Below are 13257 nucleotides of genomic sequence, written 5' to 3'. Positions count from 1 at the left end.
AGGTAGACTGTAATTTACTGTCAAACCTGCGTTGTACTAATTCCCACCTGTTCATGTGCTTTTATAGTGTTCATGAGCAGTAATATTCCTGCCCCTTTTCATTTATTTCAGAAAATTATAATAATTAAATAGTATGTTGAAAAACACCTGAGACTCCACCCAGTCGGGGGCCCACCCTCAAACTCCAGCCCTCGCTCCTTTCCCTCCACATCTACTGTATACAGTAATATAGATTATAATCTATAAATGTTAAATATAAAATGCTCTAGGTATTTTTGCCATAATTCTATAAAAAAGAATATATGGGAAAAGCGAAATGCCGCTATCAAATGTTGAGCTGGAGATGCTGTGGCTCTGTAGCACCACAGCACAGTCACTGTTGTCACTACATGTACGCCTTCAAAACAGAACTGGTACCATTAAAATGTTGGGTTACAACATGTGGCCAAATCTCTTTTCTTTAAACCTTAACAGGTTCAATCAATATTTAAAATATTTTTATTTAGAAGACATTTGTTCTCATGTTTTATAGAAAATGCAAATGCACTGAGAGTTTATATGCTTTAAATCTGAGCTCAAAGGTTTATGCAAAGGTAGTACTATGCAACAAATGAGCTTTGATTTAATGCTGCTATAAATGTCGACACAAACCAGCTGCAGTTTTTTGTGCAGTAAAGTTAAAGATACGACAGTTGGACTGGCACTGATGTCATCAAAGACCAAAGTACATTTAAATTTGGCTTTTACTTCAATATGAGAGATTACAACGTGTATTGTGAACACTGAGCGGTGTTGTTATGGATGTGTGTGTTACATGACAACAGTGTGTATCGCTCACAGCGCGGCAGCTGGGCCTGTTGACTGCGAACAGGTGCTGCAGCTGAGATTTTGTGAGCTAGTATTTCACCCATATTCTGCGTGTGTGTTTGTGCACACGTGCCTGCGTGCACGGACCTTGTGTGGGTCTTTGTGTGTGCATATGGCCACAGATGTATAAGCATGTGTGCACAGTGCGCGGAGTGAGTGACAATGTGCCGTTGTGTGGTGAGAAACCTGATAGCCAAGGACACAGTAGCTCAGCCAGCAGCTGTTTCATCTCTGCACCTCCTATTACACTCATCAGTGGTGACATGTGGAAAACTAACAACCTCACTAACCACAGGCAGCTTCATCTTTTCACCTCCGATGCAGTGGAGGATAAGATAAAAAAGAAATAGTAGGCTACTAGTGAAATAGTAAAATATGAATGGATGCAGATATGGATTAAAGGGAGGCCTTCACAGTGTGTGCACTGAGACTGTGACAAGCAGTTTCCATATTTCAGATGTTTAGAGGTTGTATTACCACCAAGCAGGAATGAAATGGCTTCATTTCTCTGTCACGCCAACTTGTTGTGTGTTTGGACAATAATTCACAGTTACTTTGTTAGTGAATCATTCCCCCAGTGATAACTTGCTCCTTGTTTAAACTATTCAAACTACTGCTGCATCGTACAGTGTTTGATTTATGATGGTATATAAAACTCAATATGTTTCATCTTCACTTGAGAGGTTAGTTTGCCGGCTTGCCAATCATGAGGTCCAGGGTTCGATTCCTGCCTTAGTTGCTTGTGTTATATGCCAACTGTAAGTGCTACCACTTGGTCTGGCTTATTTTCAGATCTTGCATGAACAACCTTGATAATGCATATGCCCCCCACCTTTTCACTTTACCTCTTTCTATCTTGGTTTGTCTTAACATGTTTCTTGTTTATAGTACCACTGCTCTAAGACAACTGTGTGCTCTCTGTGGCCTAGTGGCAGAGTAAAGGTCTACTGACCATGAGCTTGTGGGTTCGTCATACCTTTGCATGTTGATCACTACTTGCACTATTTGTCAATGGTGTCAGCTGCTTTCAGCATTCACACGTATTTCCTTCAGGAAATACAATTTCTAGTTCACAGTTAAGCTTTGAAAGCAAGCAGGCCTTATAGTGACACTGTAGAGAGGATGTTAGCTCCTTATTGTTAACTCATGGGGGCATGTCGACGCATCCATAGGCTACTTCCATGCGTGCCTTCAGTCATATTTCGCACGAAAACATTACACAGGAGTAGCCTACTTAGCCTACATCATGTGCCAATTATTAAAGTCTTGTTATCGGTGCCATGTGATCACAATAACAAGCAATCTTTTTGTGAATTATTTGTCTGAACTGCACTTTAGAATAGCCTTCCTCCTCGATCATATTTAGCCTAAGCCTGTAGGATATTAAGTCCTGCTTCGTTATCGTGGCCTATTTTTCTTTCTTTTTCGTAAAAATAGCCTATTTCGTTTCTGTTTGGCTATTCTATGTGAATTTTACCATCCAAATACACATACGTAGTTTTATAGTAATAGTCCAGACGATTTAGTTCCTGCATGCCTGCACAAATGCCTTGATGTAGGCCATTGAAAGAGGAAATGTTTTCTGGCGGTCCTTGTGTTAAAATGTTATTAAACTCTTCTGTTCTTACAAATTGCAAAACAGCCCAAACCACTTACTAGTCAGTGAAAAATCACAAATCTTTGAAGGAAATTGGGCCTAAATGTCTGACCTCTAAGGTGTGGGACAGAAATGTACAGCCCCCCACCCTGAGAGCACAGGTGTTTTAAATGGGATTATTAATAACATTTAGGATATCTGTGGTGTTAATCACCTAAGTACTGTTTACTGTGTGCCTGAGCTCAATCATTCACACAATCTTGCTTTGTCTGTTTGGTTGTGTTGCTTTGTCTTGCTTCAAACTTGTGATACAGGAGGTAAGTTAAATAACTGAAATATTCGGCTACTGTTTACAGAAAACACTTTTCACCTATACGGAAGCCGGAACGACCACGTCCATAATATAGCCTATATTTTTAATTACCGTTTTTTTTTTACTGTGATAACGATTTATTATTTAGTTATCTCGAGATAACAATGTCCGTTTTCTCGTGAGAACGACTTATTTTTTCATTATCTCGAGATAACAATGTTAGTTTTCTCGTGAGAACTACTTATTTTTTCGTTATCTGGGTAAGTTATACTTAACATTAATCTGTATAATGTTACTGTGCTGGGTTTATTTATCCTGTTTCAGGTAAGCTAATGTTAGCTACTCGCTGCTGCTGTCAGAAATCACAACCATTTATCTGTACATTATTGTATCTCAAACCTCTAATCTGCATGGTTGCCAACTCTCACGCATTGGCCGTGACAATCACGCATTCAGCCTCAATCTCACGCTCTCACGCTCAAGAGAGAAATATCACGCCAAATCTGACTTATTGTTCCAGTGTGTACTCATTTCCGAATGACTAAACAAGCTCTATTCTTACATTCCAGCGTCTAATGTGTTATTTACACTTTTCTCTGATTGTTGATTCGCTGAAAACATTTACCATCATTACGTCAGTGACGTCCGTCTGCTGCTTCGGTGAAGTCCTGCTCCTGGCATCAAGCTGGAGTTTTAACAGACTTGAAAGTTAAAAGCTGACCCGGCTCGACCCACGGGTGTTGAAGCCTGGACCCGATGCCGACCTACAGTACTCACTTCGTCTGAAATCTTACAGTGGCCCACAAAAAAGGGAGAGAGAGAGCGAGCAAAGCCCGAGGCACAACCTGACCTGACCGAGTTATGTTTTTGGACTGAATGTGGCTCGAACTGGTTGGGCCGGTCTGGTCCGTTGAGAACCAAAATCAAAGCCCATGGAGGTCCAGGGCCGTTGTATAGGGGAGAAAGGTGATGATAATTCTAGGGGCCCAGCGCCCAGTAGGGCACACAAGTAGTCTAATCTTTGTATGACTGAATTATTCTGCTTAGACCCTGACTAATACTCATAGTAATACTGCATTAGCATCAAAACAAAGTAGGCTAAATAAAAAATTATAATACATACATAGTCAAAGAAAAAAAGTGGAAAAGTCAGGGGCCCACTTTAGTATTCTTTCAGGGGGCACAGAATTCCTAGCAACGGCCCTGTGGAGGTCCATGCAGACTTGGTAGCCCAAAAGTACAGCCAGGAAGCTCAGTCCAGACAGCAGAGGAGAGAGAGACAGCACAGCAACAGTGTGTATGTGTGCGCGCACATATATGCACATGTGTCATACCTGCAAACTCCGAATGGGAATGTAGGAAATGGAAAAGGAATGTTTATTATAGAGGAGAAATAAACATTACACGACCTGACTTGTATAATCAGACTGTAATATAATCAGAGGGCTGAAAATCACAGGGCATGTCTGTTCTGATCATTTGTATTTGGTTATTAAAAAAAGTCTCATGAATCTACGTTACCCACACTTGTTAATGGCTCCATTTTCGATAAATATATCCATTTGTCTCTATCGGTTTTTTGTTATTATTATTAGTGGTGGAAATGCTGGGCAAGCGGTGTAAAGCTCAAGCATGTGGGAGCCTCCTTTCATATCTAATGGGTCTATGAGAAAAGGTCTAAGTCTACTTTATATCATTTTGGGTCATTTTGATGTGCTAGAGGGGTCCAAAGTGATGCATAGTTTTTTGTCAAATAATGTGAACTGTAACCCACCCCCCTGGACCTCACCAATTTCTAAACCCTGGCTACAGCCCTGCCTATAAGACAATAAGCTCTTCTTCTGCAGATCTTGTTGACCCAGGCAACGCACGAGCCATGGGACTGGGATTCAAACCCCGGTCCTCCCACTCCAAATGTGTTGAACCCTCAGGTCCTCCATACCTTTGACTTACATTATTACACTTTAACAATGATGACAGATAGGATAGTTGTAGGCCTGAGGTTATTCTCACTCAGTAAAGACTGAGCAGGTAAAATCACCATGGCAACATCTGAGGCCAGACTGACAGCAGGTGTGTTAAATCAGATAATTAGGAACATCTAAGACATTTGTGGTGTTTATGTTTATGTTTATGTTGGTATTCATAAAGAGAGAGATGATCATGTCTCAATTTTTTTGCAGGAAATTATCTAGTTTAAGTTAATTTTCTTTCTTTTAATGTCAACGTAATTATAGCCTATATATTTTAATGTAAAAGGCGTTGAACATGGTATTAATCATAGCCTACTGTAGCTATAGCTGCTAACAACACTAACACGACAGATTAAAGAAGACCAAACACAGAAGACACCTCCCCTACTTGGTCGGTGGTCTCCCGCCTGTGCGCGCCCCTCGTCAGTTGTCCGGCATACGTGAACGCGCACTCGCACGCTGCAGATGAAACTTGAAGAAGCTGTTGAGGAGTTTGAAGTAAAAACCCAGAAACCCACCAGAGCGGACTAACTCAGACCTGAGGACGGACTGGAGCCCACCATGAGGACCGTGGAGATGCTCGCGCTGCCTCTTCTCATCACTTTACTGCACAGTGAGTTTGTTGGTTGTTGCCTTTTAAAAAAACAAAACAAAAAATAACTTTTGTTTTAGTGACATTATTTTGGTTTAAGCTTACTTACAGTAGATTATGTGTTTAAGGCTTTCAGATTGGTAAAATAGCAAAATACGTAATGGACTGTTTATGACGTGTGCAGGCATATAATCTCAATTGTAGCCTAAATAAATAGAAAAGTTTATTGCACAAAAATGAAAGAAGCCGTTCACCTTTTTGATAGCCTGCCTTTCTTTATTAATTATACTTGATGTAGCTAATATCTTATTCTGACCAACATTTTGGTTCAATTTAGTCTCAAACTACTTTTAAAGAGGGAAAGTTTCTTGAGGTGTGGGCAGGAGAAACAGAGAACTAGAGCCTATAAAAGATAAGGGATTGTATGAAAATTATTGGTGAGGGGAGTGTTGATGCAGCTAATGTTTTACTAATGACATAGGATCTTTTTTTTTTCTTCTAAACTTCTCTTACACAGAGAGGAACACATGCTTCACTCACCCCCAGATTTCAACCACATTGGTACAGCTCAATTTAGCAATAGAGGCAACATATACATTCAATAATTAATTACTATGGATATGTGTCCTATATTCATAATATTTAAATATGGCTTAATTCCTTATTCAATAATAAAAAATAAAAAAAAAAACAATAAAAAATAGTCTGAATCTGGGTTGAGGAGAAATTAAAAGATGATTTAGAAATCGCCCCAATGTCACCAGATTTTCCTCCCTGATATTTTCATACAGTCCCTGACAAATGCAGCAGAATAATTAGATTTTTGAATAATTTACCGAAGACTTTTTTTGATGAAAGGTATGTCTAAATAATGCATAATCCAAGTGTCTTGTTGATATACATTTGCTGAGGTTGTGTTTTGGCAGCAACACTGTGTTTACTTTTGTCTTCAGAAGTATAAAGCAAGGTGTGGGGGGGGGGATTTGTTTTACTGACTTGAGTTTCAGTGATTGATCTTGTGCATAACGCCACAATCGGATGAGGAGGAGGTTCGATGTGTCCTCAGACTGTATCAGGGGCCTGAGATTGTGCAGGGAGTGGTCAAGGGTGTGCTTTTTGTTTACACTCGGAACCCACTCTGATGCCGTTTGAGCCTGAGATCCACACACTGATCAGACGGCCCAGCGGAGGAGTTTTGCGACTCCGCCGTGGTCAGTTTGGAGATAGCCCCTGAGTGACCCTGCTCTTAATTGGACAGAGATGAAAAGCACCACTTGCTATCTAGAAAATGTATTTGAAGTTGCTATGGGAATTTTAAAGGGCAGAGGCTGCTTTTCCAGACAACATGCTTTATGTCAATAATTACAGCTTTTACATCCATGTGTTTTGATCTTTGAGGAATTTGCTCATGAGGAACTGACAGCGATGAGAAGATTGAAATCTTTATCTTCTGTTTGTACAAAGCTATTAAAGCGATTTGTTTGGAATATTTTAAGAAAAAATGTATTTTACTAAAACATTATTTGGATGTTTTATTTACTGTAATTGCAATGTAATCCTAAATACATGCATTTGAATATTATTAGAAATCCAGTTCAGATCAGTGCCAATGGATAATCTAATGTTATCTATCCATGACCATTTACTTTGTTTGGAATAGATTTTTACAATTACATCTGTCTACAAATACTATTTACATGTGTGATGAATTCACTTCATTGCAAAGATTCTGGTTTAGTGTTAAATCAGACTTTTAGTTTAAGTTTAAGTTAGACTGAAGTTCAAAGTAAAGCATACGTTGCAGAGGACTCAGGGTTAAAAGTTCAACCAGTGTAAATCCTCACAAGTGTGTGGCGCTGATGCCTGAGTGAGTGAGTGAGTGTGTGTGTGTGTGTGTGTGTGTGTGTGTGTGTGTGTGTGTGTGTGTGTGTTGTGCCAGCTGAGAAGGGTAAGGTTACTACCATAATGAGCTGCTTTGTTTAAATAAGAAAAGCATACTTTCCATGCATGTGTGCACCACACTCCCATACACACGCATACACATATACTTTACCTACTGTACAGCATTATATATTTAGAAAATATTAAATTGGAAACATTAACATATAGCACAACTACCTAAAAACTGCACTGAAGCAGCAAACGTGTTAAAGGTATAACATGTACTTCTTCTTCTATACTGTCTGAAATAACCTGAGCCAGAGCTCATGGTGTGCAATCATCAAATCACAGTTTGAGTTAATGTAATTTGCAGGGCAGTATTGACTGAACCTCTTATCTGCAGCATAATCCACCTCTTTCCCATCCATATTGAGGTCAGCTACTTCCTTGTTGGTTGCAATTTACTTAAGTCACTGATCAGCTCTCCACTGTTTCCTGCTTTGGGAACTTTATTTCCAGTCAGAACTATTGCAACAAAAACGTGACGTCAAATTAGACACAGGCTGCATTATGTGAGTGGGAAAACATTAACTATAATGTACAGTCATTGATCACCTAGTGAGTGTGTGAGTGTGTGTTGAAAGGACAGATGACTAAAAGAGGCTATCAGGTCAGACTAAAGCTGCTTGTCGAAGAGTCATCCATCACCTGCATTCCTGCACACCACCGCTCCTGGCACCACCAGGATGAGGCTACACCCTCAATGTGTGTGTGTGTGTGTGTGTGTGTGTGTGTGTGTGTGTGTGTGTGTGTGTTGGTTTGTATTTCTATCTTTGAGAGGCCTCATCTCAGTTTTAACCCATCATAATGAGAACATATCTGTGTTATGAGGATATTAAAGACTCAGTTTTAAGGCTCAGGGTAAAATCCAGTGTATTTCAGGATTAGGGATTCATGAATATGTTACATCCAGTGGGTCCTCACTAATACAGAGGGACAAACTTGTGTGTGTTTGCATCTACACTGAAAGTAAACAGATGCTCATTATATTCTGTTGTGGGGATAAAAGTGTGTGTACATTTTACTTTTCCTACATAGTGAGGGTGTGTGGGTTTTTCAGTGTTAATCCATGACTGGTATGTGGAGGCTGTGGCGCTTTATCCTGTTTACATGTCAGATTGTACTTCTGCTCTCTGATTGCACTGCAGTCCAGGACGCCCCGGCCGGCCCCTGGTTTGACCTATAGATATATTACAGTGAGATGTAACTCTGTTTCTCATCACGAACATGACAAGAAAAGACTGAAAGGTCGTTGGACTGGTAAACATGATTATCAGTTCATGACTTTAACTGACCCTCTCTCCTCCAAACAGGCCCAGTCTGTCTGTCGGTGTCTGTGAGCACCAGCAAACCCAAAGTGGAGGTCCACGAGCACACAGGTGAGATACACTTGATGTTTCTGGGCATCTGTCTTCTTGTCCTTTAATATCTCATTACTGTCTCACTCTGATTACACAGAATTTTGCCATTAAACTCTAAACATCAAGAATAAAAAAACCTTCAGATTACAAATATGTGGGTGCACAACTGAAAGAAAAGATGACAGTAATATTAGATATACACAGGAATGTGGATCTGAGATCAAAGCATGGAAATCAAAAGTCAAAGTGGTGCAAAACAGATTAATGCAGATTTTAGAAGCGACTGGCATAACAAATTGAATTTTATCTTTGTTGTACACTGACACTGTACATTTCAGGAAGTTTCATTCGATGCTAAAAATGTGAATCGCCTACTTTAACACAGACACAGTAGACATATGCACATTGAGATGTCAAGGGTAAATCTGCTGCTGTTTCCTGTCTCTCAGACGCAGTGCTGGCCTGTGAATTCAGGACAGAGAAAGATACGAACCCTCGAATCGAGTGGAAGAAGCAAGGGAAGAGTGGGGTGACATTTGTGTACTTCAACAACAAATTTCCTGGTGAGTGACAGATTTTACTGCATCTACTCCTTTGTCTACCCTGAATTCAAAAAGTTCATATTTTGCTCTTTTTCTTGACGTCATTCTTATAATCATTGTTCTGATTTTGTTTGTCTTGTCTTTCCAATTGATTTCCCCACATCAGGGTCGTACGCAGGCCGGGCCAGGATAGACGGAGCGACGTTGACAATTCACTCTGTGACTCAGAAAGACTCAGGACAGTACCGCTGTGAGGTGACTGCCAGCGAGGACCACACCAACCTGGGAGAGGCTATCGTGACCCTCAATGTGCTCGGTAGGCGTTTGTGTGAACGTGTAAATATATTCACCACAACCACCCCCACCAGGGTCTACTTTATTTGAGTTTAAAATGATCCGATCCAGTTCCATGTCTTGGTCCTAACTTGTGTTACAAAGCCTGACAAGAAAAATATGATGCTGCTTTTTAGAAATCAGTTTTGAGTTTTTTTTGCATTTCATTGTCACTCTCAAGGACAGAAACATGAGTGAATAAATGGTACCAGTGACAGCTTGACTGGTTTAGTGCTGCTGCCTTTTAATCCACAGGCTCCAGTTTCCTCTCGCAGTGCTGGTTAAAGTCAAATGGGGACTGTGAATTGCATGTGTCAGCCAGGCGTTATCTCATGTGTGCTAGAACAGGCTGCACCCTCAGTGCAACAACAAAAAGTGGGAAAAAAAAGAGGCGCATGGAAGATATCGGTCATTTTGGAGAATTCTTGCACTTTGGCTGTTTTTCTGAAGAGAGTTTGGGGAAAATATATCTTCTCTATGTCTCTATAGCTTTAACATCAATTTGGCATCATATATTGTGGTTTGTGGATTTAAAGGCTACAATAAATTAACAGTTAAGACCACCAAACAACAAAAAAAATAGAAAATGACAAAAATATTCATATATACTCAAGTCGTGCCCTCTGCTCCCTCAGTGCCTCCTCATGTCCCGGCCTGTGAGGTGCCGAGCTCTGTGTTTGTGGGCTCAGGCCTCGAGCTTCTTTGTAAGGACAAGCTGAGCGTACCTCCTGCCACCTACCGCTGGTACAAAGACAACAAGGCTCTGACGTCCACGGCAGACTCCCCGTACAACGTTGACACAAACAAGGGCACACTGGTGAGTGCGCACTGATATACCTACACGTTTTCTCTCTACATGTTCTCCCTGACCTCTTATTCCCTTCTCTGTCCTGAGCAGAAGTTCAAGAGTGTGTCCAAAACTGACTCGGGGATGTACCGCTGTGAGTCCTCCAACAGTGTGGGGGCGCCAAAGAGCTGTGTGGCCCAGCAGTTGAAAATTGTTGACTGTAAGTGGTTTTCCATAGAACTACACGTTGCTGATGCTCACGTGCAATGCTTCATTTAACTTAAGACTGAAGAGGAAAATATCTCTCTCCTCTTTCTAGATCCTTTGAATATGACCATTTTGATTGTAGGAGCTGCAGGTTTTCTGACGCTCGTCCTCTTCTGCTGCATCTGTGTGTGTGTGTGTCGACGCCGAGGCTGCTGCAAGAGTGAGTATAGAGCTCTGCTATTAAACTTAAGATTTCATAATATTTGTTCTCCTTCTCATAAAGTATTGATTCATTAATACTTTGAGGATCACATGCATGTGTTTAATATTGCAATATCCTCAGCAACCGGCTATTTATTTTTCAACAAAGCATTGGCTTGTGTCTTTGACTCTACTGTTCATGCAAAAATCTAAAGTGCTAAACTATGAGAAGAGCTGGAGAGGGGATTTGTACGGTGGCCCTCAGAGCTCAGTGCACTGCAACTTAAAGCAGAAGTAAGCGAAATATTTGTGTTAATATGAGTCTTAAATAGTTATATCTTCCGACAGCAATCACTTACATAGAGTGTTTGGTCTGAAACACGGGTCTGTCAGTCACTCTGCTCTGCTGTAAGCCGAGGAGAAAACTTTCCTTGTATCCTACAACCTTTAACCAATGAGGAGAGAAAACGGCATAAAGGGGCGGTCCTCTCTGTGTGTGCAGCCAAGGGATGCGCATGAATGTGGTGACGTAGGGACGAGGGCGGGGACTGCTAACTCCATCGGCTGACAGGAAGTTAGCCAAAATGACCGGATCGCGTACTTCTGCTTTAAGGCAACACAATCAAAATCACAAACATGCTACAAATTCAGAAAATAAATACACAAACACACTGCAAAAAACTAGGGACACAAAAAAGTGTCAGACCGGACTGAAGACTAAGGCTGACCTAACAGTACTTAATTGCAATAATATGTGAATCATGTAGTATTGATGTATAATAAACCAAACAAATGCATCTTGAAGAAATGCATCATTGAAAAAGAGAGCCTGCTCTCAATTGGCTTCCCTGAATAAATCAAGGTTTGAAATGAAATGAAATCTTATTTTCAAACACAACTAACAGGAAATTGTCTTCATAACTTCTCATATCAAGTCAAGAAGCACTGAACAAAAGCACACACAGTCCATCACTGTGTGTTGTAGTTGTAGTGGAGTTCCTTTTAACCATTTCTTTTGGGTGGTTTGATGAATGCATCATAACTGTGAAGCTGATTGTTAACTGAATAACTAAAATGCAGGGACAGGACCTTCTCAAATGTTAACTAGTTTGAATGATGAAAATACTCAACCTAAGTACAAGTAAAGGATGTAAGGAGGATGATTTGACTAAGTGTTGATGATGAGGAACACGTCCAACATCAGGTAACAGCATTAACTCTGCTGTGTTCACTGACCTGCTCTCTTTGTTTTGTCTTTGAACAGAGGGAAAGAAAACAAAAAGGTGAGTGCCTCCCTTTTCACCCAGGCCCTGGTTTGGCCTCTAGCTGTGTGTGTTATTGACTGGTAATGAGCTCAGACTGAACTGCCACCCTTTGTCTTTCAGCACCAAGTCCTACAACCCTCCTCCTCCTCCTCCTCCTCCCCCGCCTCCTTCCACCCGCAACGTGAGTGATCAAAGGGTTTGTTATCGTGTCAGGGCTTGTTTTGCTTGCTGTTATGAATTTGGGTTGCCATTAAATGCTGTTGATAAATCGCTGATAACACTGGTCCCTGGCGACTTAAAGGAAATGGTTTATTGTATGTCTCTCTCTGCTCTCAACAGTTCAAGCACTACAAACAAACTCAGTCCTTCATGATCTGAGATTGAAACACTGCCTCAGTCTGACTCCAAACCATCCCAACTCTAACGTGAACACTGGAAACATACTCCACTGTCACCACCGCGCCCATGGACGTCTGCTCACTGCTGCGTTGGACGGACACATGCACAGATATATTGTCAGATATCAAGCAAAACAAACAAGTTTTTGCAAAACCTTGCTGCCTCCTGAACACTGACATTTGTTTGTTGCCTGTTTGGAAAACGAATCCTGTGTCCAAATCTACTTCAAACCTACAGAACCATAAAGGCAAGATTCAACTCAACTTTAAAAAAAAAAGAAGCTCTGTAATATGTTTTTTTTATCATGTTTTTTAGCACATCAGTTTAAGATATGACTCTCTCTCATGCCACCTATAGGCAAGTCACTGTAACTACACACACTGACATCGGCAAGTACTGTATATAAATTGAGTCACAGATGGCTGTATCCTTCTTATTGCCTTCAGTTAATATTGACATATAGAGATTCATGTTGTTTTATATGAAGTTAATGTTTTATCTTTGTCATTTTTAAATATATTTTTTATAAAACTGTTTGTGTGTTGATCTTGTGATGTAATTGTTTTTGTGTTTATTCTTGGGTTGTACAAATTTAAATGATGTGAAGTGAGTGACGAACGAACAGGTGTCTGCACACACTGAATGGTGCTTATTATTTCATGAACAATAAAGAAAATGAGAAAACAAATCTGGCTGTCTGAATCATAGCTGCATGATGTGTTGGTTTATTGGCAAACAGCCACACAGAAGGGCTAATGGCCAACAAGTAACAGTCCTCCATACAAATTATCACTAAACTACTGCTACACAGCTAGCGTTTGCATTAACAGCTGTTTATTCACCAGTCTAGATGAAAACTTTATTCCTTCATTAACAAAA

At 40.5% G+C, this 13257-nt stretch overlaps 1 protein-coding gene across 1 annotated transcript; it reads left to right on the top strand.

Moving 5' to 3' along the window:
* Window positions 1-5203: 5203 nt before the first annotated feature.
* Window positions 5204-12636, top strand: jam2b (junctional adhesion molecule 2b). Its single transcript, XM_085764623.1, has 10 exons — window positions 5204-5363; window positions 8597-8662; window positions 9094-9207; window positions 9353-9502; window positions 10155-10336; window positions 10418-10526; window positions 10626-10733; window positions 11979-11997; window positions 12100-12160; window positions 12319-12636. Exons 1-10 carry the CDS (start codon window positions 5312-5314, stop codon window positions 12355-12357), a joined length of 900 nt encoding a protein of 299 aa, XP_085620749.1. The 5' UTR covers window positions 5204-5311; the 3' UTR covers window positions 12358-12636.
* Window positions 12637-13257: the final 621 nt, after the last annotated feature.

Source organism: Trachurus japonicus, chromosome 21 (genome assembly GCF_045865225.1).
Source record: "Trachurus japonicus isolate A0001 chromosome 21, Traja_1.0".
Taxonomy (NCBI): domain Eukaryota; kingdom Metazoa; phylum Chordata; class Actinopteri; order Carangiformes; family Carangidae; genus Trachurus; species Trachurus japonicus.
Note: the sequence above shows the minus strand (reverse complement) of the source record. Positions and strands in the feature narration are given on the sequence as shown.

Coding starts and splice junctions, on each gene's coding strand:
- jam2b (XM_085764623.1), top strand. CDS start 5,312: ATGAGGACCGTGGAGATGCTCGCGCTGCCTCTTCTCATCACTTTACTG. Junction 8,663..9,093: donor GGAGGTCCACGAGCACACAG/GTGAGATACACT, acceptor CCTGTCTCTCAG/ACGCAGTGCTGGCCTGTGAA. Junction 10,337..10,417: donor ACACAAACAAGGGCACACTG/GTGAGTGCGCAC, acceptor TGTCCTGAGCAG/AAGTTCAAGAGTGTGTCCAA.